Source organism: Amia ocellicauda, chromosome 10 (genome assembly GCF_036373705.1).
Source record: "Amia ocellicauda isolate fAmiCal2 chromosome 10, fAmiCal2.hap1, whole genome shotgun sequence".
NCBI classification, from domain to species: Eukaryota; Metazoa; Chordata; class Actinopteri; order Amiiformes; family Amiidae; genus Amia; species Amia ocellicauda.
This window is the reverse complement of record NC_089859.1, coordinates 3,671,251-3,699,013: the sequence shown is the minus strand read 5'-3', so window position 1 is coordinate 3,699,013 and position 27,763 is coordinate 3,671,251. Positions and strand designations below refer to the sequence as shown.

Sequence of the window (27,763 nt, the reverse complement as noted above, 5' to 3'; positions counted from 1 at the left end):
TTCTGAGTGTTTCTGGAAACCTTGGGAACAATTTTCCTAACTGGGATAAAATACAGAGCGATTCTTGTTAATATCTACCAGCAGTAATAGGCATTTGTCTGGGAATGTGGGAATCAAAACAGGAGCAGGTTGCCTACTTTACCTTCCATGTTTCTCAAAGGACCAGACAAAGGCAAAGTTGTCTGAAACGTCTTGCCTGCCCTTGCATAAGTATCAGCTGACTCTCATTGAAGCGTTTTCGCTGATCCCTTAAATCTTTTCTGATATTGCAGCTAAACTGTATTCAGTAATAGGTGCAATAGAGAACTATACAATTTTCCAGTACTGGCACTTTCCATATCACCGTTAACCGTCTTTGAATGGAACTCACAAGAGACGCAGCAACAACTGCGCTCTAATCAAAGCCTTTCACAAGCCATCGGCCGTGCTGAAGAGAATAAACCCTGCTGACTGGAGGAATGCCTTCCCAACACACAGGCTCTGGGTGTAGGAGTAATCACCACTGGAAACTTGAAAGTGCGTCCCAGAGCACAGCCTGCATTTCCATGACTGTTGTATCACTTAGATCTCTTTCTCTCCTCATCACGTCGTGTCATGGATGGGGCAGGATATATGTTTCCAGTATAAAATATAATATAGCATCAGTGTTAAAAAGAAAGGATACAGTATTTGAGGAGCGCTGGAGTGTCACTGATGTCCAATAGGCAGGATGAGTCTCAATCTTGTCATTAATTATATTCACCTTGAATAACAGATGATGAGGAAACAAAGAGTGGAGATCATGAATTCTGGCTGTTTATTATGATCTGACAAAAGACCTTCAATATCCCACAGTGCCCCAGGGTAACCATATTATAGTATGCGTACATGGACAAAATTAATACAAAACATTTGCAATTACAACAAAAAAATGAGCACAATATTAGGAGATTCTTCTTAAAAAATGAAAGAAAGAGAACAAAAGCTACATGAAATATGTGGAATGGAAGTAAGACAAAAAAAACAAGGTGAAAAGGCATGTGGTTTCAGAAACATGGAAACTCCTTTTGAAGGGGCTGTGATTGTACAGTAGGTAAACAGTATTGCCAATGAAAATGTGAGTGCAATAAATAATATAACATCTGAATAGCATTTGGATGGAGGAGAAGTGGAGTAAAAAGCTTTAGAAGTCATCATGCTATCGTAAAGGAAGCAAACCAAAACAACACTAAAATAATAAACCAATACATAAATAAATGTAGTAGCTTAGTTTGAATGTGTCTGTCAGATTATAATTTATTACAATCAATATACAGATTGCAATATTTTTTTAGTCTTACAATATTATATCTGACCTTAATATAAATGCAGTGAGGACTCAGATGATTTAAAATGATCCTTGAGAAGACTATATGACATTGTCTTATTCTTCAGCAAAGAAGCAGGCCGTTTCAATCTGCACTTTTTTATTTTATTTTGTTTAAATCCACTGTGCTATCGCATGGGATTTGGAAAAGCCTAGATATGCTACTGAAAGTCTTATCTTTCTCGCTCTCTCTCTTTCTTCCCCCCTCTTATTTAATATTATTCTCCCATGTCTCAAGAGTTTCCTCTGATGCGTAGGCCCTGATCAGGAAAGATAGTGCTTTTCACTGTCACACAGCACAGGAGTCGCAGCCGGGCCTTTCAGTCCGTGACTTTAAAAGCTGAAGTCATTCCAACAATCCTCTGATGAAGATAACGACAACGCCGATGGGGATGATAACGATGATTTAATTCATGAAATACATTATTTATATGTTCTCGAAATGCATTTCTTGGACTGGTGTCTCATATTTAGTGACTTAATTACAGTAGCGGCTGGTGAATTTCAAAACAGCTGTGGTGATGATCTAAAACATACAAATGAAGTATGTTTTAACTTTGTGTGCCACATTCTGTGACTACTGATCATTTAAAAAAGTCACAACAAAACAAACAAAAAACAGCCTATATTTTACACTAACACGCACATGTCCAATGAACAGTGTACAATCACAGGCCTTAAAAGGGCAGAACATGTAACTGACGTGTACCAGCATTATCTTACTGCAGCCCATTTCTGAAATTAAACCGCACTCATCTAGGCCTACTTTTGCAGGAACTTTGTTTTGTCCATCACCGTGGGACCATTCAAGGATTCATATTTTGGTAAGGATCTCACTGCTGGATTTTTTCCTCCAAAATATGAATTCATACTTAATTCCTCCATGACTATGATTATGTGTAATTTATCATCCATCAAGTTTAATTATCCCGATATCTGCCTGTCTGGAGCCGTGTAATTAAAACGGGGCACCTGCTGAAATGAAAGAGTCGTGTTCCTCTGGGCTTTGTTAAAAAGTTGGAATTGAATCATGTCTGGGGGTGACATGGTGTTCGTATCCCATACGGACCCCTAATGTGGCGCTGAGGAATTAATAAACAGGAATGGGATGTAAAAAGTAAAAAACGTATAAATAAACGTCAGCGTCTCTTTTCTGTGACAACCTTGTGTTCAGTGTTTGACAGAATACAAACACAGTGTCTTTCTGGAAACACGCATTGAACGTTGTGAAACTGTTGTCATGTGCGGATGACTATCGAAGTATTTAAAACAATCTTAAATTTAAATAACGTGGACTACTGCATCGATTGATTATACAATCGGGCAGACATTAATAACGGATGCATGTCCACATTTATAATAATCAATTAGTGATAACATCTGTGTAAATGATGTATAAAACATTCTCTTCTAGTTTGTAACGTCTGCTGTGTTTGTAATATTTCTTCGACGTTATGCCTGACAGAATCAGTTCTTCAGTTTATGAATTGTGACAGGGCGTCTGCCACCACCTTAACGACACATCCTCGAATGTATAACGGTGTTGTGTGTGAGCTGGGTGACAGCTTCTCCACACGGATATGTAGTTCATGTGTTTATTTTACTTCTTGTTCAGTGTATTGTGATTCTTGAAATGTGTATATTTTGTGACAACTGTATGTCGCTCTGACTGAGGACATCTGCGGAGAAACAGATGGTAATAAAAGCATGAAGGCCAGCTGGAGGCCATATTGCACATTTGATAATCTGCAACATCGTGAACACTTTATAGTTCCTGGATTCCACTGGAGGGGATGGAAGTGAAATAGTGTGAGATACTGTGTAAAGATGGACTGGGACCCTGACCACACAAGGCAGGCGATGGACTGAAAACCATCTCCTGGCTCATCAGAACCACACAGGTTCAATAGTGTGACCACTGTATACGGGGAAAAGCACGGACATGAGGTTTTGTGTTTTACTCCCTCATCTTCCACGAACCTGAACCCGAGTCGAGGAGGCAACATTCAGCATCACAGACACGCAGACAAGATTTGAAATTACAGAAAACATGCAATCAGACACAAATCGCGCACCTACCTTTAATGTTGATCTGATACACCGTCCTTCAGACCTCACTGAAGATGTGCTTCCTTGGGGTGACATCTTTATTCCATATTATAAATACAGTCATGTTTCCAGTAGTGCGGATTCTTCCTGATTGAGTGAGGTACAGACATTGCAATTGCACAGGACACAGAGCATTGTATTATAGAGTCACTGCCAGGTCTTTGGTCATCATCATCCCCTTTGAGGCGTTGGTTATTTTTTAACATAACTGGAGAGCCTCAATCCCACAGCACTGTATAGTTCTCTAAATCAGTGGTTCTCAATCCTGGTCCTGGAGGGCTCAATTAAGTAATTAAGAGCTTGGTTGGAACAAAACCCAACAGGGTATGGGCTCCTGCAGGACCAGGCTCGAGAACCACTGCTTTACGGTGACCAATAAAAATAAGTAGACCTGGAGTCTCTCGGACAGGGGTTAGAGACACTCCTTTAATATAATCAAATGTGATTCTTCCTATATGAAGCAAACAATTATGCTGCATCACAAATGACCCTGACATTCAGAGGGTCGCACATGTTCATCAAATTATGCAATTAGAAAACATTACAAATAGATCAATTAAGGTGTAATTGATCAGTTATACTAATTGAACTGTATAATAAAAACGAGATTCAACTGCATTTAAAAAAGATAATTGTAATTGTAGTTGAGCCTTAGTAAGCCTCAATAATTGTAACTGTAATTGCCAATTACATAATTAAACATGTAATTGATAGCCACACAGCAGATCAGTCCTGTAGTCACACAGACTGGGCTTTAAACGAAAACAGGTTTCCCATCAGAAACATCAGACAAATCTCACATAGTAATGTAATAATATGTGTTGGTTCATTTGTTTTTAATAAACACAGTTTGAAAGTTTCTTTTTATCAAGACTCTTTTCTTTAATTAATATTTTTCTAATGTTTGGCCAAGGAACATAATAAATGACGACAGCATAAATGTTGGACGTAAGCCTTCATAAGGCTAGATCACACGTCTTCAAACAGAGTCTTCAAATATTACTCTGCCTACAGCACAGAAACCAGGCACTGTGGCCTGTAAGTAGACTTTTAAAAGTGTTGTACATTTGAACCTATAGCTATCTTAACACATCTCACCACTTGAAAATCTTGTGCCCACTGAACACTAACTGTCTCACCAAAACACTGACACGTTCACATTTCTCCCAAAGACAACTCATGAAATGATGCATACGTGTGGTAGTTTTAGGAGTGGCAATATTTAATTCAGACAAAAACATGAAAAGCACAGCACAGTCATTGGCTAATTCAAAGTGCTGGGAGACACTTATCACTTTCTCAGAGTGAAAACTTACCTGCTACTGCTATCAGAGCTTTTAAAACCAGTGAACTGCAGCATGCTCCCATTCCACCAGAAATAAGCCATTCAGCCCGAGAGCACATTCACATTGTACTGTTTTGTTTTTTAGGTTAAAGAGTAATGCCTGTTTTAACAACAAACTCTCAACGGAAAAACTCACTAAAGAATATGATTTGCTTCGTATTTTTCTACACGTGAAACATGATTCTTTGTAATATTGTGATATCTATTTATATGTTTTTATAGTCTTTCCTATGTGTCTTTTGATTAATCTGTGTAAAGACATATTGCTTGCAGTGTGTAGTTTCTGAGTCTGTCATTGCTGGAGAAGTTTACATCAAATGCCCTGCAGACAACCCGAGATATAGGTATCCTGAGGTAAACATGTCGGGATATAAGTGTCCTGAGGTAAACATGTCCTATAGATTTCTATCGTTTCAGCTCAGATAACCTAATAACTGCAGGTACTGCTTCTGTAAAGCCGTCTCAGAGGTGAACCAGAGGACAGATTGTTGTTGTGTAGCTTTAATTTCATAATCCTTCAGAAGCAGGTTTCATGCAATCTGCAGAGCTCCCACGGAAAGTGTAAAATGTATAACAGGATAACGCAGTTCCATATAAGCTCCTTTTTTAAATACTATAATATGAGCCATTTTCTGTGAGCTGATCGTGAACCCTGTTGGTCTGTCAGGCTGGGCGCTCGGGTCTGGAGTTATGGGCCCGTAAGTGAAAGCTGATGCCCCAGTAAGCTAAAAGGATTCTTGCAGTCCATAAACCAAACCCAACAAACGTTTAAAACGCTTGTTATAGCAGGCTTGTATACCAGTAAACAGCGAATTAAGGCAGGAAACAAATGTGTGAACACGTGCCATTAGCAAACAGAGAACACAAGCAGCGCATATGTTCATTCTCATTCTAATTTTATTTCTAAATAAAAAGACTTTTAAAGCATTTGGATTTAATCATGATATAAACATTAGACTTAGGTAAAATACTTCAAAGTATAAACAGTAAAACATAGATTAATATTTCGTTACTTTTTTTTTTCCATCAGAGAACAGGAGGCTGTCAATGAATAATGAACGTTTGTATTTCTTTATTGGGGTTAAACATTGAGCAGGGGACTGTTCTGCCCAAAATACATCAGAAACAGAAAACATTACAGATACAAGTAAAGACTAGAAACACAGATATGATATAATATTTTGTTATACAACTGAATTATATAGCACAGTTTTCAAACCATCTCTGAAAATAAATGTTATTAGAACTAGTGCAAAAAGTTCTAAACATTAAAGCACAGTGTATAAAATGGCATAAGAAGTATTCCCCTTAAAGAATACAGGCTTAGCAGAGATATCCAGATTTGTATCATAGTTTCCCCTTAAGGTGGATTTGCGCCATTTGTTTTCTTATAAAGAAGGATCCGTCCTGCCAATGGGAGAGCACCCATTTGAGAGCAGTGAGAAGGGAGTGAATACAAGCAGCCTTTCCGAGTGAAGCAGTATCTCAGAACGATACACACACTCACACGTCGCAGCGTACCATTATACACATCTGTGCGTGGTGGGCGTACACAAGATTCATTCTCTCGTCTTAAAAAATATTTATCGTCCTACCTATGAAACCCTCGAAGTCTAAACAGAAGTGCAGGGGGTTCGGTCCTGGCTTTCTGACCTTTGACGTTGTGATGATTCATAGAATTAAACAAATTATAATTAAAAAAGTATTTGCTGTCGTGATATTTCAGTTCAGAATGGTAACTGTTGCTTGAGTCAAAATGGTTGAGTGTTCATGTGAAACTACCGGGAAAGAAAAACTGTTGGGCCAACATCACTACTACCTCAGCAACATCATAACAACATGTTTTCATTCCCTGCCAACTTCCCTTTCTGTCCGAACATCATAAATCTCATGAGCAGGAATCACAGTTTGGTAACATTTCTAATAAGTGAAAGTAAAGAAAAAACATTTTGAAGAAGGAATAGAATATTGAAAGATATGAAATAGTTTAAGTGCCTACTTTCAATGCACATATTATGATCTCGAAGGGCATTTGTGTGTAATTACATAATTACAATTACAACAGTGATGATATATAGAAGAACAAATACTGTGTTATAGATTGTTTGAGCATATAGTGTGTATATGGTACTCTTAAACTTAAACTCTTAAACCTGTATTGTATTTTTTAGGAATTCAGTAGATTGCATTCTGTTGTTTTTTGCGCTACTATGTTTTGAAACACCTCAGGGGATTTTATCGTCACGGTGTTTCACAAGTTATTGTGCAATTTGATTTGTTGACAGCCGTAAATGCCAGCTTTGACAGATGTTCTTTAATGTGTGTCTCCGCTGAATGTGACAGGAACCAAAAATCTGATAATGAAATGAACAAGCACAATCTGTAAAACATAAAATCTAAGAACATGAAGCAATGTATTTATGTATCAATAAACTGCATACTCGATTCTGTTAAATAAAATTGTTTCACAGCGTAAATTAACACAATGTAACCATATATTTTATAAACTAAAGGTTTACATGAAGACACTGTTATATACTTTACTGTCGAGCTTTACTGCATTCGAAATGTATCATCTAAAAATATTTGAGCGGAAATTATTTGTGTCATAGAAAAAATAAATAATAAAATATAGGCATTTATGTTAAAAATAAGAAGCTTATGTAAAACACCACATTAGCTAAGCTTTGCACACAAAAATATAAATATTTGTCTCTTTAATGTTTATAGAGAAAGTCTCCTTTGATCTACAATATGTCTAATTGTTTCCCTCTGTGTATTAATTGATTCTTTTGGAAGACATATTGGTTTTGGTTTATATTGTCTTTCAACCAATGCATATGTCTGTCTTTTGAGTCCAGGGTGCATTATATTTCATGACTTTGAATCTAACTGAACCAAAAAGAAAGACATTAAAAAGGACAAGAAGACAATGAAGAAGAAACAGAACGAAGCAGAAGTAGCAGAAGAAAAAAGACTTCTCAAACTTCATTAATCACACCGAGAAAAACAGTAAAGTAAAATTTAATCCCGAACAAGCCGGAACATGTGGAGATGATTTATCTTAACATATTTTAGCTTGCAAAGTCTTCAACAATAGCAGTACCACACCTTAAAAACAGATGGCCTTGATATAGAAAGAGAAATTAAGATGGATCTTTTTTTTTTTTGCCCATATTTTAACCTTTTCAAGGGTATCCAAGCCGTGAAATGATCTATGCCAGCTGGATACCAAGGCACCAGTCCAATCGAGTTCCTGAAGGTAAATTCAGGATATAGACTTACAGTAAGGCTCTGGAGGCTAATTCAATACATGAGAAAAACGGTGCATACCCTAGTGTAAGAAGAGACCGGGAGGTTGTGTGGTGTTGTACAGGTCTATTCAAACCCTCCTGCACTTCACCGGCGTGTATTATTTTACATGAGTGTCCCAGAAAAGAAAAAGGAAAAAAAAAACATTATGCGTGGAAGGATTTTTCTAAAGCACGGTGTAAAGATTCATGTCCTGCAAAAACTAAGCTGCTTTCTTTTCTTTTTTAAAAACGTTTTTTTTTTCATCACTTATAATAAGAATCGCCTGCATCCATCACACATCACTGCAAAATTAAACTTTCTGCTTCTGTAATATTCGGGATAAACTGTTCTGTTACTTGAGGGCCGAATGTCAGGAAATAATGCTTTCATTTCCCGCTTTGTTATAAATTAATAGAAGCCACGGATTGCCTACATGATATGTAAGAACACTTTCCTCGGGGATTCAGAAGTCAATCGCTCAAAAACTCCTACACCGCATGCTGTACGACAGCCATAATGTCACCGCTCTCGAAACGCTTTCTCCCATTTTGCTCAAGTGCAGCTTACAATTGTGAACTGAAGGATGGTTTCTTAATACACAAGACCATCACAATAGAAGATCGCTTTTACTGAACCAAAATAGATGCCTTTGCATATAGGAATGCATAAATATGGGCCGGAAAAAGGGATCGACAGCCAAAATTTACTCTTAATCGGTATAACAATACAGAGAAACACTTCACACTCTGATTGATTAACAGAAATCACATCCCTGTTTGGGACCAGAGTGTCGGGGCTGTTTCATCTTCTATGATGTGATCATTTAGGCAGCTTACATACATGTCACTGTCCTGCTGGCCCGTGTTAAAACTGAATGGTTTGGTACAGCAAATTCACTTTTTCATGTATTTATTTGATACCATGAACCCAAAGACAATATCGAGCTTTCATCTGCCAGTTTCCATCTTGGATCTGGTAGTGAAAAAGTCAACTGTTTATAAATAAATTATTATAATTAAAAAATATATATATATTCACCGTGCTTCCATACTGGTAAGCTAGCGTTGCGTGGCCCACATCAGCACACGCACGACACCTTCGCTGAACCGCTTAACTGATGATGGACCGGTCTAATCCAGAACAGGAGCGACTTGGCCTGGTGTGTCTTTTTCACACTTTATGACAAAAGGCTCTCGTTCGCTACTCTGACTCTTAACGTGTCCACAGAGTGGGCTGAGAGACGACCAGGCCGCTTGTATCAAACCCTTCCCAGAGCGTGCTTACCATCACCTTTTCCAGAGAAGAACAAAACGGCCACAAGGAGCTGGGCCCTCCCGTGTGGCGCTGTCGTCATTGGGTTTCGTTTTTTTCCCTCATCGTGACCCTGCCACCTGGACTACGTGCCTTTGTTTTCTGTTAAGGACCACTGTGTGCCTCATTTTGAAAATAAACTCTCCTCTTTTTCTCATCGCATCATCGATTAATATGTTTTCGCGTGGGGGGCGGGGGCTTCACTCCTCCCTCGTCGAGCTGTCCTCCATCGCTGTGAGTGCCTCCAGACTGACTCCGCCATTGTTCTGTATAGTAGAAAAGGTAACGACGGTGTGCAGCAGAATGAGGACCAGCACGCACAGTTTGAGTCTGCTGTTGCACAGCCGAGCGGCGGCCGACACAGGCAGAGAAGACCGGTGGTGGGATGGGGTGGAGTCCATGAATTTGGTAGATGCGTTGCAGACCCCATCCACGGACGGATCGCAGGAGCTCCATCTGACATCACAACATTCTGGTTCTGCATTGGTTAAATGGTTTTCTAGTAGCCCTGTTGCACAGAGGAGAGAAATCGGTTAATTGTTTGGTCAAATGAAGCGTCCCCGGTCTTGGTCTTGGGGGGCCACAGTGTCTTCAGATTCTCGTTCCACCAGAAGCACTTAAATTCCTAGTTCAACAAATGATCATCATTGACAACCAATTTAAAGACCCTCCGCTGGTCTGAGAGGGTCAGTGGTTGAAGGAGAGTTGCACAACCTGCAGCATCTTTAGGATGAGAATGGGGACCCCAGGGTTTTTACAGGAGACATCAGTGGACAGAACAGAAAAGATGCTCACCAAGGCAAGCTTTAGTGGACTCTTAGTTGAACTAATGTCAATACTTGAACGACTGGCCTAATTTGGGGGAGGGTTTCTCCAAAGCTTCTAAAGCAATGCTTGTTAATGGCTTCAGGATTCAATAAGATTCAATAACCTGCCACTCAGTGAAAAGACAGGAAGCAAATATTGTTCATTACAAGAGGATTGTGAATTTACAGCTGACTTACCTGGGAAAGCCAAAACATGATGGAAAACAAGAAAACAGTTTAATAAGTAATCAAATTAAAAAAACCTCTAAACAGAAGGTATGTTTCTGTCCTAATACCTACTTGAAATAAATAAAGAATACCACTTGATTTCTCTGAGCTCACAAGGTTTTAAATCATCTAGGCTACTGAACCAAATGTTTAGTTTTTTTTTGTCCCTGCTTGTGTTATTAATTGATGTACATGCATGTGTTTATGTATGAGAAAAAACACATATGTTTCAGTGTTTCCTCATTTTGTTGATGTTAAATCTCTGTTTACCGCAGTTAAATGAATTACAGAATGAGCCCAATTGTTACTCATTATTGAGGGATTCAGTCAGTTGCTGTTTTGTGAATCAGAGAGCTGAGTTGATTCAAAACAACTATACTGTGAGATTGTGGCAAATTACCTACACAGGGTCTTAGAGTGATAGAGTTCAAAATTGTAATGTATTATATATATTTAATACTCATAACTGCTGCCAGCCATATATATATATATATATAATTTGGGTATTGAAATAATGATAACATTACAAGTTTAGTTCTGCAATTAGATGCAATTCAAGTACTTTGAAGTATAAAGTAACATCTACTGACAGGCATTGTCTGGTAATACTTAATACTTAATTGGTAATACTATCTTCCTTTCTTAATTCAGATATAATAATAATAATAATAATAATAATAATAATAATAATAATAATAATAATAATAATAATAATAGCACATACAGACAGTTCTTATAAAAACACTGCCATCGAGTTTCCCAACAGCATAAAACAGTGGTTGCTAGGCACATTATTATGGAGGTAACAAACAAGAGCCAAAATGATTTAAAACAAACAGCACAACCCTTCGGTAACACGAAACCCTGATAGAACTGTTTCTGGCCATTCGTGGTAAATAGTTCCCTCTGTAAACAGATAAGAGTGAGGAGGGAACAGATGAGAAGAGAAAACATGAACTGAAGGCGTCCCTCCCCCTCCCTCATCCAGAGGGCAGTGTTGAGATCACTTTCCACATCCGATACACACTGCGATCCCACAGCCAGCAGGAACACTGCTTAAGCTGCTGAGGAAGGGAAACCTGTTCCTGTCAGACACGTCCTAATTCCAATAACTTGACACCGTATGTGTGTGTGTGTGTGTGTGTGTGTGTGTGTGTGTGTGTGTGTTAAAAAACAAAACAAAACAGTGGTGCTTAAGCAGGGTCTGGTGCCAGGGTAGCCATTTATGGGGGGTTTATAGTTATAGCTATAGTACTGAATGAATACCATGCAAAAATGCTAAAAATAATTGAGTGTCTGTCCGGATCGTCAGTGCCGGAGTTGTCTTGGGTGCCACGGGCATTGCACAGCATTTGAAGTACTCGAAAGGATTAGGTTTTATTCTTTCATCAGAGATTGACGTTTGGGCAATACAGAAACTAGGCAATGCATTTTAGCAAGATCAAAAAATCCCAAACTCCTTCCTGCACATGCACACTCCTATTTTGTGTCTGTTTTCTGAAATGTCAAGCTGCAAGGAACAAAATAGAATATATATGCATCTGTCTGAATGCCTCATAGCTAATCCCCCCAACCCACCCTGTTATGAATATGCATGGCTCTGAGGAGTGGAGCGCCTGCCTTTTACAAACACGACACCTTCCCTGCTTTTGAAGTAGACTTAAGGTCAACAGATCTCGGATGAATTCTTTCGCAAAAGACTTTGACACAATAATTGGCCGCACAAACAGCAATGAAACGAGGGTCAAATGAGACAACTCCTCGCTGTGGATTGTCAGCGACCATGAGAAAGACGCTGTGCTTATGAAGTAGGTGCCTACATTGGATAATTGAGTCTTCACTGTCACTAGAATTTGAATCTACACAAAAACAGACAGTGAGGACGACATTGAACGCAGAGGACCTGACGTCTTCCGGTTCATACGGCTGCACTGCTGCACTTCAGATCAGTGTGGTTTTCTGACCTGGCCCTGTTTACCGAGCTGGTCTTGTGTAACTGTCGTTCTGCCATCTCTTTTACTGGGAAGTTCACAGAACAGCATCGACCTTCTTGCCAGCCATTGATCAACAAGTCTCAATGATGCGCAGGGGATGATTGTATCTTGTAACTCCATTCTTTCACTCTATTGTTAGTGCCCTCACATCGCATTTTCCTGCAGGCCATGCGAGGTGATTAATAAGAGCCCGGCAACAGGCATTGCCCTGATTCATCAGGCTTATCAACACTGCGGGCGTATCACTTACCTGTACAGATGAAACTCGATAATCCACCATAGACTAGGTCATCATTGTCTGGTAACACAAATGGACACCTGGTCTGGACTTCCAGACAGTATTGCTTGCAGGGAATTCTGTGGTGACACTGGCTCTGGGTGGCATTGAAATATTCTGAGCATAACCAGGCTTTGTAGACTGACTGGAAGAAAGAAGAAACAGCTATAAGATGGGTGCACAGAAGGCAAAGGAGACCTCGATATATTACAGCAGGAAGGCAAGATGGTTGGGACATGTGGACAATTGTACTGAAATAAATATATATAATTTCATAGTGAATTATTTCTTTGACAGGTTCTGACACTCACAATAACAATCACATTATACAAGAAACACAAGGACAAGGACACATATCTTTAATGTGCCATGCTTTACTCTCAAATCACCACGGCACCCCTTTCTAAAAACAGAAAGCATTGGCTCCGCTCCCTCTAGTTTCCTCTTACACCGCGGTCCGGCATGCCTATTACCCAGTGATGGATTCGCTCGCTATATTTAAGCAAATCTCGAAGTATTTCAGCCAACATTCCGATTCTTCATTAAAGTATGAGGTTTCCTTTGAAGTTGGAAAAATGCTAATTTCCTCTTGGCTACCGGCTGTTACGATTCTTTCCCAAACTGCCAACATGCGATGGTTTCGATAACACCTAGGCTGGCATTTGCTTGTTGTTGTAATAAAAAAAGCCACAGCATTGTTTTAATAATCCCTTGATCTCAGATGGGCACGAAGGGCGCAAAAAACCAAGGGCTCTCTAATCTCGACTCCCGGGGGCACAGAGTGATTCTCAGGCACGGACAGTTGCATTGCAGATAATAATTTACAGAAGACGTAGGGGCCGCAGATCTGCAATTATACATGTATGTGTAAATAAGGCTACAGGCTGATGGAAACATGTATACTATACTTCTTCCACAATCCTATTCCTCATCTGGATACTGTGGACAGTTCTGGGCTCCACACTTCAAGAAAGATATCGCTGCTCTAAAGGCAGTTCAGAGGAGAGCAACCAGACTTATTCCAGGTCTGAAGGGAATGTCCTACTGAGAGACTGAGGACCTGAACCTTTTCACCCTGGAACAGAGGAGACTACGTGGGGACTTGATCCAAGTCTTCAAAATCATGAAAGGCATCGACCACATCAAACCAGAGGAGCTTTTCCAGATCAGCAGGGACACACGCACCCGGGACACAAATGGAAACTGGGCTTCAAGGCATTGAAGACAGAAGACAGGAGACACTTCTTCACACAGAGAGGCGACACAATCTGAACAAACTCCCCAGCGATGCGGCTGAAGAGACAATTTGGGAATATTCAAAAACAGACTGGATAGGATCCTTGATCACTTAGTCATTAATGGACACCAAACGAGCACGATGGGGCGAATGGGCTCCTCTCATTCGTAAACTTTCTTATGTTCATATAACTGATCGCTCACGCCAAGTCTTGACTGGGGTTGTAAACTGCTGAAATGTTTCTAATAATTTCTCCACTCAAACACAAGAATGGACCTCAGTCAGTCATCTGCGTCAACACAACTAAAGTCAACACAGTAATAGAACATTTAAAAAACGATAACCGGTCATCAATTAATCCAGTACATGGGTAGAGGAAGGCGTAATGCTTTATAGCTTTCAATACCCAGACAGAAAAAAGCTACGTTGCTATATCAGCTGGTTTCACTCGTGCCGCTGGAACAGAGCGGTTTTATTTGAGACCGCTGCTGCCATGCCAACAGAGTGAGCTAGGCTCATCACATCAACATTAAACTCATCACGTCTGCGGCGGCACTTCATTGTCCAGCGCAGCTCCATTCACCGGCACCCTGAGCGCACTCTTGGAGAGTTCTCCTGTGGTGTGGAGTAACTTCCCTCTGTCCTGAACTTAATCCCTGAAAAAATGAATGGCTTGGTTGCTTTGTGAGATAGGAGCAAACAATTTGTCAACCCACTGGATTTCAGAGGCCCCGTCTGCTATTAGACCAGCAATGTGGCCGTGTAACCCTTCATAGAGCAACAACAGTCGACTCGGGAGTGAACTGGAAAATAACACAAGAGTGTAGATCTGTGGCAAAAACCTCTCTGTGCAACATCTGGAGAACTTTGGATCGGACACCAACATAAGTAGATCTACAAAACCTCAGCACTGGTGCCTCATAAGATATTACTCTTGACAGCACAATGATGCCGGGGAATATTGAGAATGGATTTATTGGTTTATTTAAAATCAAGTCAGAAACTCAATGCAATGTTTTCCTTTGTTTTCCAATGTTTTCAGGATCTGCGATTTTCTAAGTCACATTAAAATCATTGGGATTGGAAATATCATACTGAGTCCTTGTTCAGGAAAAGGGATTATCAGTTTTGATTTTCAACTGGGTGGATAGCACAATGTGATCGTTTGTAAAAGCTCTCTTGTCTTGCCATCTCTTTAAGATTCCTTACTAGTGTAGAGAGGTGTTGTCCTGACACCACGCTCATTGACAGTATTATAAATCACACGCGAGAAACCAGCCAATCACAGACCAGAAGTTTCAAAACACTTCCATACCTGTCATTGGGTGTATAAATATAATCCGGTGCAGGTTATTATTTATCAGTAATTACAAATTCTTCCGTTACAAATAACATTTCAGGACACATAATGCTAGTGGTGCCAGTTTTACAGGATTTGCATTAATTTCGTTACATTTAACCAGCATGAAAACACGACAGAAAGGTCAGTTACAGTGACATCTGGATGGAAATGTTGTGAGATGGAGAGAAGGGGGGTTGATTGTTACATTTGTTTCACTGTAAAGATATCTGCGTGTCTAATCCTTAGGTGTGTGATTAATATTAAGTTAAAAGTCAGGTCAAGAGTGTCTCTTATTGTATAAGACCTGTCATTTTGCACAGTTTGTACAGTAAGAACTGCTCAGCTTTGCTTCGTGGTCCTCTCACCCAAACTGCCCAAGATCTCCTCATTCCGGGATACATCCAGCCTTTTAAGCTGACTGGTCCGCTGAATTCTTCTGCAAAGGGTTACACAAATGGTCCCCTGTGATCAGCAATCTTGACATATGAACTATAGCACCATCCTAGAGCTATTGTTAAGAAAACATTGCATTGAGTTTCTGACTTGATTTTAAATAAACCAATGAAACCATTCTCAATATTCCCCGGCATCATTGTGCTGTCGAGAGTAATATCTTATGAGGCACCAGTGCTGAGGTTTTGTAGATCTACTTATGTTGGTGTCCGATCCAAAGTTCTCCAGATGTTGCACAGAGAGGTTTTTGCCACAGATCTACACTCTTGTGTTATTTTCCAGTTCGCTCCCGAGTCGACTGTTGTTGCTCTATGAAGGGTTACACGGCCACATTGCTGGTCTAATAGCAGACTGAAGTCCAGTGGGTTAACAAATTGTTTGCTCCTATCTCACAAAGCAACCAAGCCATTCATGCCATTTTTCAGGGATTAAGTTCAGGACAGAGGTAGTCACTCATTTGCTGTATTACTGTATGATTCAGTATGAAATCAATGTATGCAAACAGCCACCATGCACACTAATTAGTAAAATACTGTACTGAGGTCAGGAGTCAATCTCTGATGAATCCATATGAAGAGGGAGTCACTGAGAGGGATAATCCAACCCAGATGAAGAACTTAGAACATATCAGACCTTCCCTGCTGGTCCTTTATCTTACCTGACACCGTGTCAGATTTTTTGTCTGTAAACGTACCCCTGTTTCACACCACCTTATAAGAGCAAAGCTCTGTGGTGACATGAGGTCCTGGTTTCTTTGACTCTTGAGTATCAGGGTCTACTGGTTGACCAAATCAATATGTTGATCCATCCACAGATCACAATATACAGTTTTATTGATACGTACTAGAAACTGGACCCTGGCGATACATTTAAAAATGATTGGGTACAAACGTGAGTGAAAGCTGTTCCATAAAGGCTGCTGTTGTTGAACTGCGGCTGATTATGAGTCGGACCGCAATCCGTTCTGAAGGGATATTGAGTCACAGGTTCACCAGCAGCGACGTCCGGCTGCACCTGCAGAACCGGGAGCCCGACGGCCCTGGAGAGCCGGGCAAGATGACATCACAACACAGTTTTCAATTCAAGTCAATTCAAAACAAATTCTTTCCCAGGGTTGGTTTTTCCTCTAACAGGATTCCTGATATAATTCTCTTTTAACTATTAGCCAATGGCTTTCATAGAGTGTCAAGACCATTTATACCATTTACACATTCACGGTCTGAAACTCATGATTATTTTCAGGCCGAAAGTATTTTTTTCCTTCAAAAGAAAACTCAAAACTAATATTGCGAAATGGATTTTATTATGAGTGAAATTATTCTCCCCTCAGTCTGTATTTCTAAAGGCCCTGGTAAATTGCTCTGCTGTTTTCCTAGAAAAGCCATCAGCTGCTGAGGACGCTGTTTGTCATGCACTGACAGGCTGGAGAAAACCGCCGCAGAGACGTAATTTCGGCAGCTTTCCAACTTGTCCTTAGTCAGACGGGATCCTGCAGATTTCACACAAAATGTCATCACTTTTTCTTTTTCTTTATTTATCTGAAGCACTTCTCACTTTTCAGGAGGTTCGTATTTTACACAACCCGTCACATTCGGGTCTCGAAATCATTACCCTCTTCATCTTGAGACGACGACAACGGGGAGCTACTTAATTTTATTCCCTTCTGAATTTTGTATTGATATATTACATCTAATAGTTCACTTTCACTGCCGTTCTGTAATATTTAACAAAATGCCCAACAGAAAATTTCCGCAGAATGTTTTATAGATGTGGATTTCACAAAAGAGGAAGCTGTTTATGGATTTGTTTAATTCAAATTCAATATATCATCTATACTCTTAGCATTAATTATATGTTTTGTTTATTTAATTAATACAAGTCAGCTATACTGTGGGAATATCTGCTAAAGACAACGTCTGTAGAAAGTGTATTGTTCTCTCTTGTATTATTATTGTTCACCCATATATTAGAGGTCAATTGACACATAACTGCAAAGATAAAAAGGAGTCAGAGGTGGACCTTCAAGGTCTCAACTTCAGTAGCTGTTATCTGTTAAGTGAACTCAAATTAAAAAACAACAATAACAACAGATATTCATGCCTCGTTTAATGGCTGCCAGCTCTGATGACGGTGTCAGTGTTAAAAGCCTTGACCCAGAATTGGCAGCTCTGTCTCGGCTGGATTTACAGCCTCACAAACTCTCCTCTCCGCTTTATTACATGACTTCCGTAAACGTGGAAATCAGGATTAAGGCGCTCAGCTCGCAAGGTCACGAAAGAAAGAACGGCCAATCATGTCACTGGAATGAATCTCCTCGGCCTCAAGATCATGTTCTGGTTAAGTATCATGAAATTAGACTGAGGGGCCCCTGAGTGTCTCAGCGAAGCGTGCCACCCCACAGCGCCACCCAGCGGAGGAGAAACCCGCTACGCCACATGAGCCGTCTCTGGTTTGTGATGGGGGCTTGCAGTGTGAAGATGAACAGGTGGCTTTGCAGATGCCTGTCTGAATCAGGAGTGAATACCCAAAAATAAATAACTCGCATTTCTGATTTAAGAAATAATTAAGCCTTTTTTTCCACATTCAAAGTTCGAAGCTGAAATCTCCTCTAACTGCCCTTTCTCAGCTATTCATGCCATATCCATTTACAGAGAGACTACACACCTTCTCACAACACTTCTGTAACTTCACTTTACTCATATGTAAAGATTTAGAGCTGGACATAAACGGATGTAGCACATAAATTAAAATGCAGTAGCGGCGCATTAGGGCCGGTTCCCTAGTCTTTCTTTTGTACAAGGTAATAAAAACGTGTCATTAGATTAATTGTGTTTCATCTCCCATCTCACAGGCTGTGAAGACCTCAGGTGTTATTTATTAGGTCTTTTCTATGTAACTTGATTTACATGCAGTGAAGTATTACTGTAGGAGGCCAGTACAGCAAAAGCCCTTTTGAAATAAAGATTTGCCAAAGGTACAATGGAAAATAAACCAAAAGCAACGGCAGGAAAATGAACTGCACAAATAAAGTAATTTTTGGTGCACTGGATGAACTCTTACTTTGATCATTTGATCATGACTATTTTGGCAGGCGAAACATAGTGCGGTGTGTGGAGACTTTTGTATCCATGTGCATGTTTGTTACCTGGTATTTGTACAGCCGTTAATTGATTTATTTGAGTGTTCTCTGGTTGATCTTTTAACGTCTCTCTCTCTCTCTCTCTCTCTCTCTCTCTCTCTCTCTCTCTCTCTCTCTCTCTCTATAATAACGCCAGGTTACTTTGTGTTTGTTTTCTCTATTACTTTCCATAACAGAACTTTGCGGAGCTCAATTAACCCCATTGACTTGAAAGCAGAAAGACTCGGGACCTGTTCAGACCTGCCTCATTCAGATATGGGGGGAATCACAGTGAAATCCTCTTCTCGGAGGCGGGTTTGGATGCTATTAATAGAAGAGAATTGGGCTCTTGTTACTGTAGTAGTGGACAGGTGGTAGTATTGACAATTATTTGTGCCTTAAAAAACAACTTAACAATATTTTGACTGATCAGAGTTGGCTGGTTTGTGTTCCAATTGGAGATCTCAATTACTCAATTAATTATTGACTCAGGTAGACTTATCTAAAACTTTCATATTGTATTTTCATACCTGATACCTGACAATTTGCTGATGACTCAAAACATTGAACCCACAGAACATTTCACAGTCTGGAGAGAAGAGTAAAATTCATCCAGTTAATTGTTTAATTAACTAAGGAGCCAAGACCTGGGCTGGAGTGAAAGCCAGCAGACACTGCGGCCCCCCAGGACTGGAGTCGGACCCCCCTGGTCTAAAATGAAAACGTCGGTAGTGTCTAATATCCGAGGCACAATGCATGCCTCAGTGTTTAAAGAAGTCACTCTTGAAAGATGTTAGATTAGCACTTCAATTCAGCAGAGCTCCATTTTTTTCTTTTTCCTCACTACAACTTTCTTACATCTAGGTTCCTCCTCTGATGTACCAGTCAAAAGGTAAAATGTGCCGACTCGGGGGAGCGGGGAGCTGGCAAGGCCCCGTGCCCCTTGCAGCATTCAAACATATATTTCCAACACGCCGCGGCCGTTTGAAGTGAAGAGACGATAGCGGGTATTACACAATTCAACATCAATCACAACACGAGCCGAGCCGGGCGGCTGCAGCTCCCTGCACTGTTTTACTGTGTTCAAATGCTGCCGTTCACTTTGATCTGGATCCGGGCTGGGGGGTGGCAGCTTTGAGCGGGACAACATCTCAAAGCTTCTCAGATATTATTAATGTGGCTTTTGGTGAGATGCATCAATGTGGATCTGTATTAACACTGTATTACACATTTAGGCTACAAATAACTTAGTGTTTTGTTTTCCATCCACTAGAAATCAATTCCAGATCACCTAACAGTTTGTAATTTGTCCTTTGTTAGAACTGAACTCTGTTGATCGACTGGTCTTCTCCCACTGCTTTCCAACTTTAGCATATAACTGCAACGTTGGCTTGAGGAATAATTGTCTCTGCTCATCCGCGGTCAGCATTAGATCTTTGTTTGAAAACTTGATTTATCCTTGATGATTATTTTCTTGGAGGCTCTTCAGGGCAGCGCAATACAATGAAATACAACGCGAAGGGGCCGATGTTGACGGGTCTGTTTATCTGCTTGGCAAAAACATTAGGAGGAGCTGCAGTTTCTATGCCAGGGATATAAGCTAAACTGTGACAACAACAATGTGAAGAACAGATGTAGATGTACAGTACCTTGACTTTCTTTCGTAATTACCAAATTACAGGCAGAACATTGCGATTATACACACAATTAAAATGAATCAGATTTCCTGGAAAATAATATTTTTCCACTAATTTCACGGAGCAGTACAGTCCCAACTGCAGTCCATGTTTGTCTTGACAGATCTCCATTATTTCTATAGTTTCTGATTTGATATGAGGTCAATATTAGAGAAAACAAACCCTTCCTCTTTCTCTTTCTCTCTCTCTCTCTCTGTTGGCCTTTCTTGTTCGAGTTAGAGGCCCAAGCTCCGGGACTCGAACTGAAACAGCACACTTGTCTTCGTACAATGTCTAATTCAGTGAAAACAGGTGAAATGCATGGTGAAAGCCCAAAGTCTTGTGTCTTGTGTTGTCGCGTTTGTTCCTGTGTCCCCACGGTCCCAGCAAACCCTGCATGGGACTCAACGCAATGAAACCGGATACCACAACGTCCCTAAACTTATTGCAATAGCAAGCTGTGCCTTTTGAGTGGCTTCCAAAGTAATAAATAAATGAATAAATAAATTGATCAGAACAAGAGCTTCAAACAAAGCTGATAATTTATGTATTTATGCATTGTATCGATGACACACTCACTGAAGTACTTGAGACCCGTACTTGCTGTTGTGATTAAGAGAGAGCGTCGTAAATATGTCATTTCTCCATTAATAAAATGTGTTACACATGTATTTTAGCACGCTGTCCACGCTTCTTCAAGCCCTTAAGATAACATGTTTCAGAGCATTTCATCACATCGCAATGTTACTCTCGGACATGTGCTTTTCATTTGGGCTTTTATGCCACAGTCGATGTTTCAGTTTTTGACCAGATTAAAGAGGACAGAAGGGTGTTCAGTTTTTTTTTATTGGTGCTTATTGTTCTCATCAGCTGCTTATTTGAGTTTTTGTAGGGTTTACAAATGTACTAAGTAAGAATACTGCAGCTCTGCTCCCCATTAGAGCACAATTACCCACATTGTCTGGGAAGGAAACAAATAGTTATATCTTAGCAGGGGAAAAATAATAGTAATAATAATAATTACAGGGCTAAATAGTTACAGTTACATAGTGCTGCTGGAAAATGTTTCCACTTGTTTCGATGATCTATAGCTTCTCCTTTCCATGTCACGCCTGCAAAGCTCATTATATCATCTTCCCATCTTTTATGTGGTCATCTTCTAGGTCTCTCTCTCTCTCTGTATATATATATACACACACACACACATACAAACACAGTGCCTATAGAGAGTCTACACTCCCTTTCAAATTGTTAATCTTTTCTTGCCTTATAACCTAGAGTTAAAATGCTTATTTATCTACACATCCTACCCCACAACTTCCAAGGGAAAAAATATTTTTAACGTAAAAAATTTAAACTATAGCTATTGGATAAGTGTCCAACCTCCTTTTAATAGCAAACCTAAATGATCTCAGGTGTGAGTGATCGCCTTCAGAACCACACACAAAGTGAAGTGGCTCCACCTGAGTTAAACTGTAGTGATTTTCATGGTTTCAGGATCAATTCAGCAGTTCCTGTAGGTTCCCTCGGCTGGGTGGAGCATTTCAAAGCAAAGACTGAAACATGGCCATCAAAGTCCTTGAATATCTTTGGAGCACAGTCAGGCTGATTAATAAGAAGATGTATGGCACCACCAAAACCCTGCCTAGATCAGGCCATTCCTCCCAACCGGATGACTGAAACTGAGAGGTCTGGTCTGATGAAACTAAAAGGGAACTTTCTGTCCTAAATGCAAAGCGTTATGGGTCTCAAACCCAACACAGCACATCACCCAAAGACCAGTATCCCTACTGTGAAGCCTGGGGGGCAGCATCATGTCATGAGGCTGTTTCTCATCGTACTGGGGCTATTGTCAGGGAAGAAGAGAAGATGAATGGAGAAAAGTAGAGAAAAGTCTTTGAGGAAAACCTGCTGCCCTCTGTAAGGAAGCTGAAACAGAAGTTTATCTTTCAGCAGGACAATGACCTGAAACACACAGCCAGAGCTACACTAGAGAGGTTAAGGAACAAACAGGTAAATGTCCTTGAATGACACAGTCAGAGTCCTGATCTAAATCCAATTGGAAAATTGTGGCACGACTTGAAGTTTGCTGTACATCAAGGGGGTGTAGACCTTCTATAGGCATTTTATATAAAATGCAATTTGATTTATTAAAGATGTTAAGGCTTTATGTCAATATGTGGGTCTGGCAGATGATGTTTTAAGCAAGGCATGAGCAGTCGCCCAAGCTGTAGGACTTCCCCAGTCCATAGTGGCTAATTGGTTATGCCCTTTGCTTGCAGCATTTATTAAAACACAAGAGCGAAACGCCACGAGGCACCGACCTCATCTGGTGTTAAAACAATGGCAACAGAGTTACAGCTCAGTTTGGCGGGTACATCGAGAGCCTAGGCCAGTGCAGAAGCAGAGCGCCAAATTTGGGTGCCGCTATACTTGAAACGATGAAAAGGAAGACTTAATTGAACCTGGGCACAGAGGAAGCCGTAAAATAAATGAGTCAAAGGCGCATGTGTTGCTAATTCCTACTTCTCAACAGCTGTCCTAGTGACATCACACCTCTGCTTGCATTTTACTGTTGCAATAAAAGCCCCACAAAGGTAATCACATTTGCTAATAACTCCATAAATAGTTGCATGATTGTTGTTGCTGTAAATCAGCGCTCCGCAATGCATGTCCCGCGGTCTGCTCCAGAATGAACTGTGACTAATATGGAATCATTACATATTGGTATTTAGCTGTTGACAAATACAGTCATGCATAGCGCTGTAATTGCTTCGGCAGTGAGTACTTGGTCTTTATGTGTTTGCTGATAACTCCATCAATTGCGCACTAACTGTTCAGCCCTCTGCAAATTAGCCAATCTCTGCGATTCAAGACCCGTGTAGGTGAGGATAATTTCCAGGGGAATGATTGTCTTTATGCCCAACTTTTCTTTTTAACAAACATGACTCGGCTCCCATGTTGCCATTCACAGCCCCTCCGAGATCAGACTTAATTTTGGGATAAATTCACCCAGGTAAAATATAATTGCTCACATACATTTAAAACACACTACGTTCTCCCCTAGGCTAATGCACAAGCCTATTTAAATGATTGTGCTTGCTGGAAGTTTCCCCTCAGAGCATTTTTACCTACGAAGTGAAGATTTACTCGGCAATAACAGCAACGTTTCCACCATTAGTTTTTCTTGAGGGGATTTACAGACGCTGATTTTGAGAGCAAATCTGTGTATTCTGGTACGAGACGTAGCACTGGCAGACTATGAGAGCGGATGGTGCTTCGTGCTGCTGCCCCTTTCCATTTGGAAGTGCCTTAGTTTGTGTGTGAGGCCAGCCTTCCTGGCCCACAAGAGTGGTGCCTGCCTCTTTGCACAGAATCTGCATTTGGGTGAAGTGAGTTCACAGGCACTATTGAAGGGGTTCATCAGCAGGTCCATCCCACTCTTGTGAAGTGTTGGAGCCACAGTTTGCATGCTCTCTCTCTCTCCCTCCACCTTCGTATTGTGTGGGTGGCCCGATCGCGGACTCTGTCTTCCTTATAAAACACTATAACCTCTGCCCGATGCGTCACGCTTTTCAAAGAGTGCTCTCTGCCTGTTCATGCCATCTGTCCAAGGAAAGCAGAACATTGTGTTAGATGAGCAACAAGCCTTTAAAGAGAATCTGACCAGGGAGGGCTTCCCATGATGCTGTACTTTCTGAAAGACTTGTGATTACTGGCACAGTAATGTTTCCTCTTGCTTCAATCTATAGCTTCCCTTTTCCATGTCATACCAAATAAGTTTATTGTTTTATCTTTATGTGCTCTTTTTGGCATCCATTTGATGGGTTCTTTGGTTCACATGCTCTTTTAACACGTATATGCAGTCAATGGCACCATTTCAATTGCTGTACATGTAGATTGTGTAGCAGATACATTTTGTAAAGGAGTTTAAACTTATGAAAGAAGCCCCTGCTCTGCTAGGGTATTGCACTAAACACAGATGTATCTCTTACAGCCATTGCTATACCTTTACACACGTCAAGGACAAAAAGAAAACCTTACTGTTGTATGGAATGGAACAATGGTTTGGGTTTACATTCACACACACACACACACACACACAACAATACAAAATGCAGCATTGTATCTGCATTATTGCCAGTTTCACATTAGGAGTCTATAAACGGAAACATAATTGTCAATTCCATTTAAAAATAAAAAGTTACGCAGCGATGCAGTAGGCTAAATGCACGAGTTCCCCGGAAATGAACACGAGTCGACTGTCTCAGTAATGAAACGCATCCTGTAGAGCAGATGGCGTTGATGTTAACGGGGGAAGGAGGATATGGGTAATAACTCTGGATGTGTAAAAGCCAGGCGAAATCTGAATTAAATAACAGGGCAGTGAGATTTAAATTCTGAATCTCCACCGCCTCATCGCGCTTGTGTTGGCCCGTCTGAGAGACACGTCTGCTTCCGTCCTCGGGCGGCTGGGATAATAGCAGGGCGCCTCATTTCATTCTCGGAAAATCTGCAGTTTGAAGAGGAAGTCTAAACACAAGCATGCGAAGCGCCAGCAGCACCGCATGGACGGCCCGGTGCAACGGCTGTTTATTTCAATACAGAACGTCTGATTTTTTAGGAGCTGAATTAAAAAATGAAGGTTCAGCTCCATTAGTTTCTAATCGTGTTCACAGATTGTGCCTTCAGGACTCAAATGGCCTTTGACTCACACAAGAGAGAGCTGGGCCGCACTGTTCGCCCTGCGCTGACTCCCCAACAAGCTTGGCTTTCAGGGAAATACTGATTTACTTTAATTTAATTTCCTAGGTGCCTTGGTCACGATAAGTATGTTATATTAAGTTACAGTTATTAAAGATAATGACTGAATGTGTACATCTAAGTAAAATCACAACATTTGTTTAATTTCTGGAGGGGTTCACATTGTGGGGCCTCTGCCATGAAGTCATACTGTCTGTGAGAATATGTATAACTGCCATGAAAACTGAGGACAAGTAAGTATGTGTTTTGCAGAGATGGGTCTAATCACCGTCTCTCTTTGTTTCTCGATCCACGCAAGTGCTGCTGATGTATAACCAGTGGCACTGAAGTCGGCCCAGTCGCTGCAACTTACACTAAACACAGCTCAGCTCGAGTTTCCATATCCATGCAGAGAAATAATACCGCTCTATTTGAGGCCTGACTGCTTTTGTACTGCCATCCGCCAGCAGAGGTCATCATTCTCAAATGGATAGATGATCCAGGCATGTGAACGGGGTTGTGATTCACAGCAAATCAGGCCTGAGATTTATTATGAAAGTGCCGCCTGTATGGAGGCCACAACTGCTGCTCTAGCCGAGATGTATTGGTCAGCTGTTTTAGGCAGGACTTTTAAATGACAATTCAAAGCCAATTAAATACAGTACAACCGCACTGACTTCTTTCTCAAAAAGAAGAAATAAGCTTCTGAGCTGAAACAAAAGAACAGAAATTACAGACTTTACACAAAACATTTTGACAGGCCTGCTTTTTGTGAGTCAGAGTTTTTTTTTTTTCAGACAACGTATCAAACGCATTGTGTGAAACAGTGAGGACATGGTGTCATATGTCGCACAGCACCCTCTCAGCCTGCGAGTGCCTTTAGTGTTTTAGGCACAATATGGCCATGACGGCGGGACGCGAGACACCGGCTGCCATCTCTAATGGGATGCTCTGACCTCGGTGTCTGTCTCCGCTCAGGCCGGCGCATTGGCAGCTCGTCCTATGAAGACGTCTGCTGTCGGGCTAGCAGGGGATGTTTAATAGACTGGCAGAGGAAGCGCGTCTCGATGGCGGCTCCTGTGCCAGGCCTGATAAACAGGTCATTCCCCCGCAGTGCCGTCCAATATCGGCCACAGGCGACTGGAAGAGTCTCTTCAGTGCGCAGACACTATCGGTTTGTTTTCAATTTCAAATCTCAGTGTCTGTTAAAAAACTGACCACACATATCATTAAATACATCTTCAGGTGAGGAAGGGGAAATGAGGAATAATACTGAATAATACATACAATATTTGCAAATATGGCTGTTTGATCAAACCATGGGACAAAAACTACAGCCATATAAAACAGACAGATTCAGAGATACAGCTACTGTAAACACAACACATGAATTTAAAGTCTATCAGTAGCTAATTCTATGGTATAAACAGATACAGTTGTTGTTGTTGTTGTTGTTTGGGGGTCTTTCTGTCTTATCTCATTGCACAGCTCTGATTTGTGAGTTCAGTTCTTTGTGGGAATTCGGTGAATTGTGTCACTTCTGACAAATATGATTTAATGGTGAATCACTCCAGAAGATGCGTGTCCAGTACAGCACAGCGCGATGCGTGTTCAGGAGTACAGCACAGCACACGTCTGTCACCAGGAGCAGCACTTGCTCTTGGTTACATGATTACTGGGCTACGGCGCAGACTTTGCAGTTGAAATCGCTGTAACCAATCTCGTCGCTGCTCCAGGAGGCTCCGTCAGCTTTCACACAGTCTCATCGCTGCGAATGCACACCAGTGTGTCGCTTGTAAACAACTGGCTGCGTCTCTCCTTATCGGAGGACCTGGCACACAGGATTAATAAAGGATAGGGACGGCTGCTGAGGAGGCCATCTGCCTGGTGTCACAAAACACAGATCTCTGCCCCGCTGAGGAACAATGCAGGCGCCGAGTAATGCAGAGAAGACGGCACTGTTTCATCAGCACTGGTCGAATACGTCTTAATAAAGGTGTGTGAGGCTGAAATGTTTAACATTCCTCAGTATAGAGCGTTCACAAGTTATAATAATAACAATACAGTGAATAACAATAAGTATTTTCACTTTAGTTTCCGCAAGAATCAATAAAACAACCTGCCGATGCTGTACTCTGACTGCTGCATTGCCCAGTAACAGTGAATGTCAGACTGATTTAATAGATGTTTAACTATCCCATAAATTTGCCTTCCGTGGCACGAGAAGTAAAATTCAAGAGATGTATTTTCAGTCATGAATATTACCAAGTAGCTGTGAGGCTCACATTGAGGGAAAGGTTCTGCCAACGGATGACGTCTTTATTATTTGCGTTTTATTGCATCCTGACTGCGAACGCGCTGACATTTCGTTGATAGATTCGAGGATCTAACTTAATGAGTTCATTCAGGAACGAGTGGCTTAAATTCTAGTTGCTGCTTGACACAGAGCATCGCCCAAACCTTCGCACTGGATTTAAGGTTCATC

The 27,763-nt window shown here is 40.9% G+C and overlaps 1 protein-coding gene across 1 annotated transcript in view; it reads right to left on the bottom strand.

The window, feature by feature from the left end:
* Nucleotides 1–5,690: 5,690 nt before the first annotated feature.
* Nucleotides 5,691–27,763, bottom strand: part of nalf2 (NALCN channel auxiliary factor 2) — a 126,775-nt gene continuing 104,702 nt past the window's right edge. Inside the window, exons 2-3 of the mRNA XM_066714738.1 lie at nucleotides 12,683–12,854; nucleotides 5,691–9,912 (exon numbers count right to left, since the gene is read on the bottom strand). Of these exons, the coding sequence (XP_066570835.1) occupies nucleotides 9,605–9,912; nucleotides 12,683–12,854 (480 nt within the window). The 3' untranslated portion in view covers nucleotides 5,691–9,604. The remainder of the gene's footprint in view (nucleotides 9,913–12,682; nucleotides 12,855–27,763) is intronic.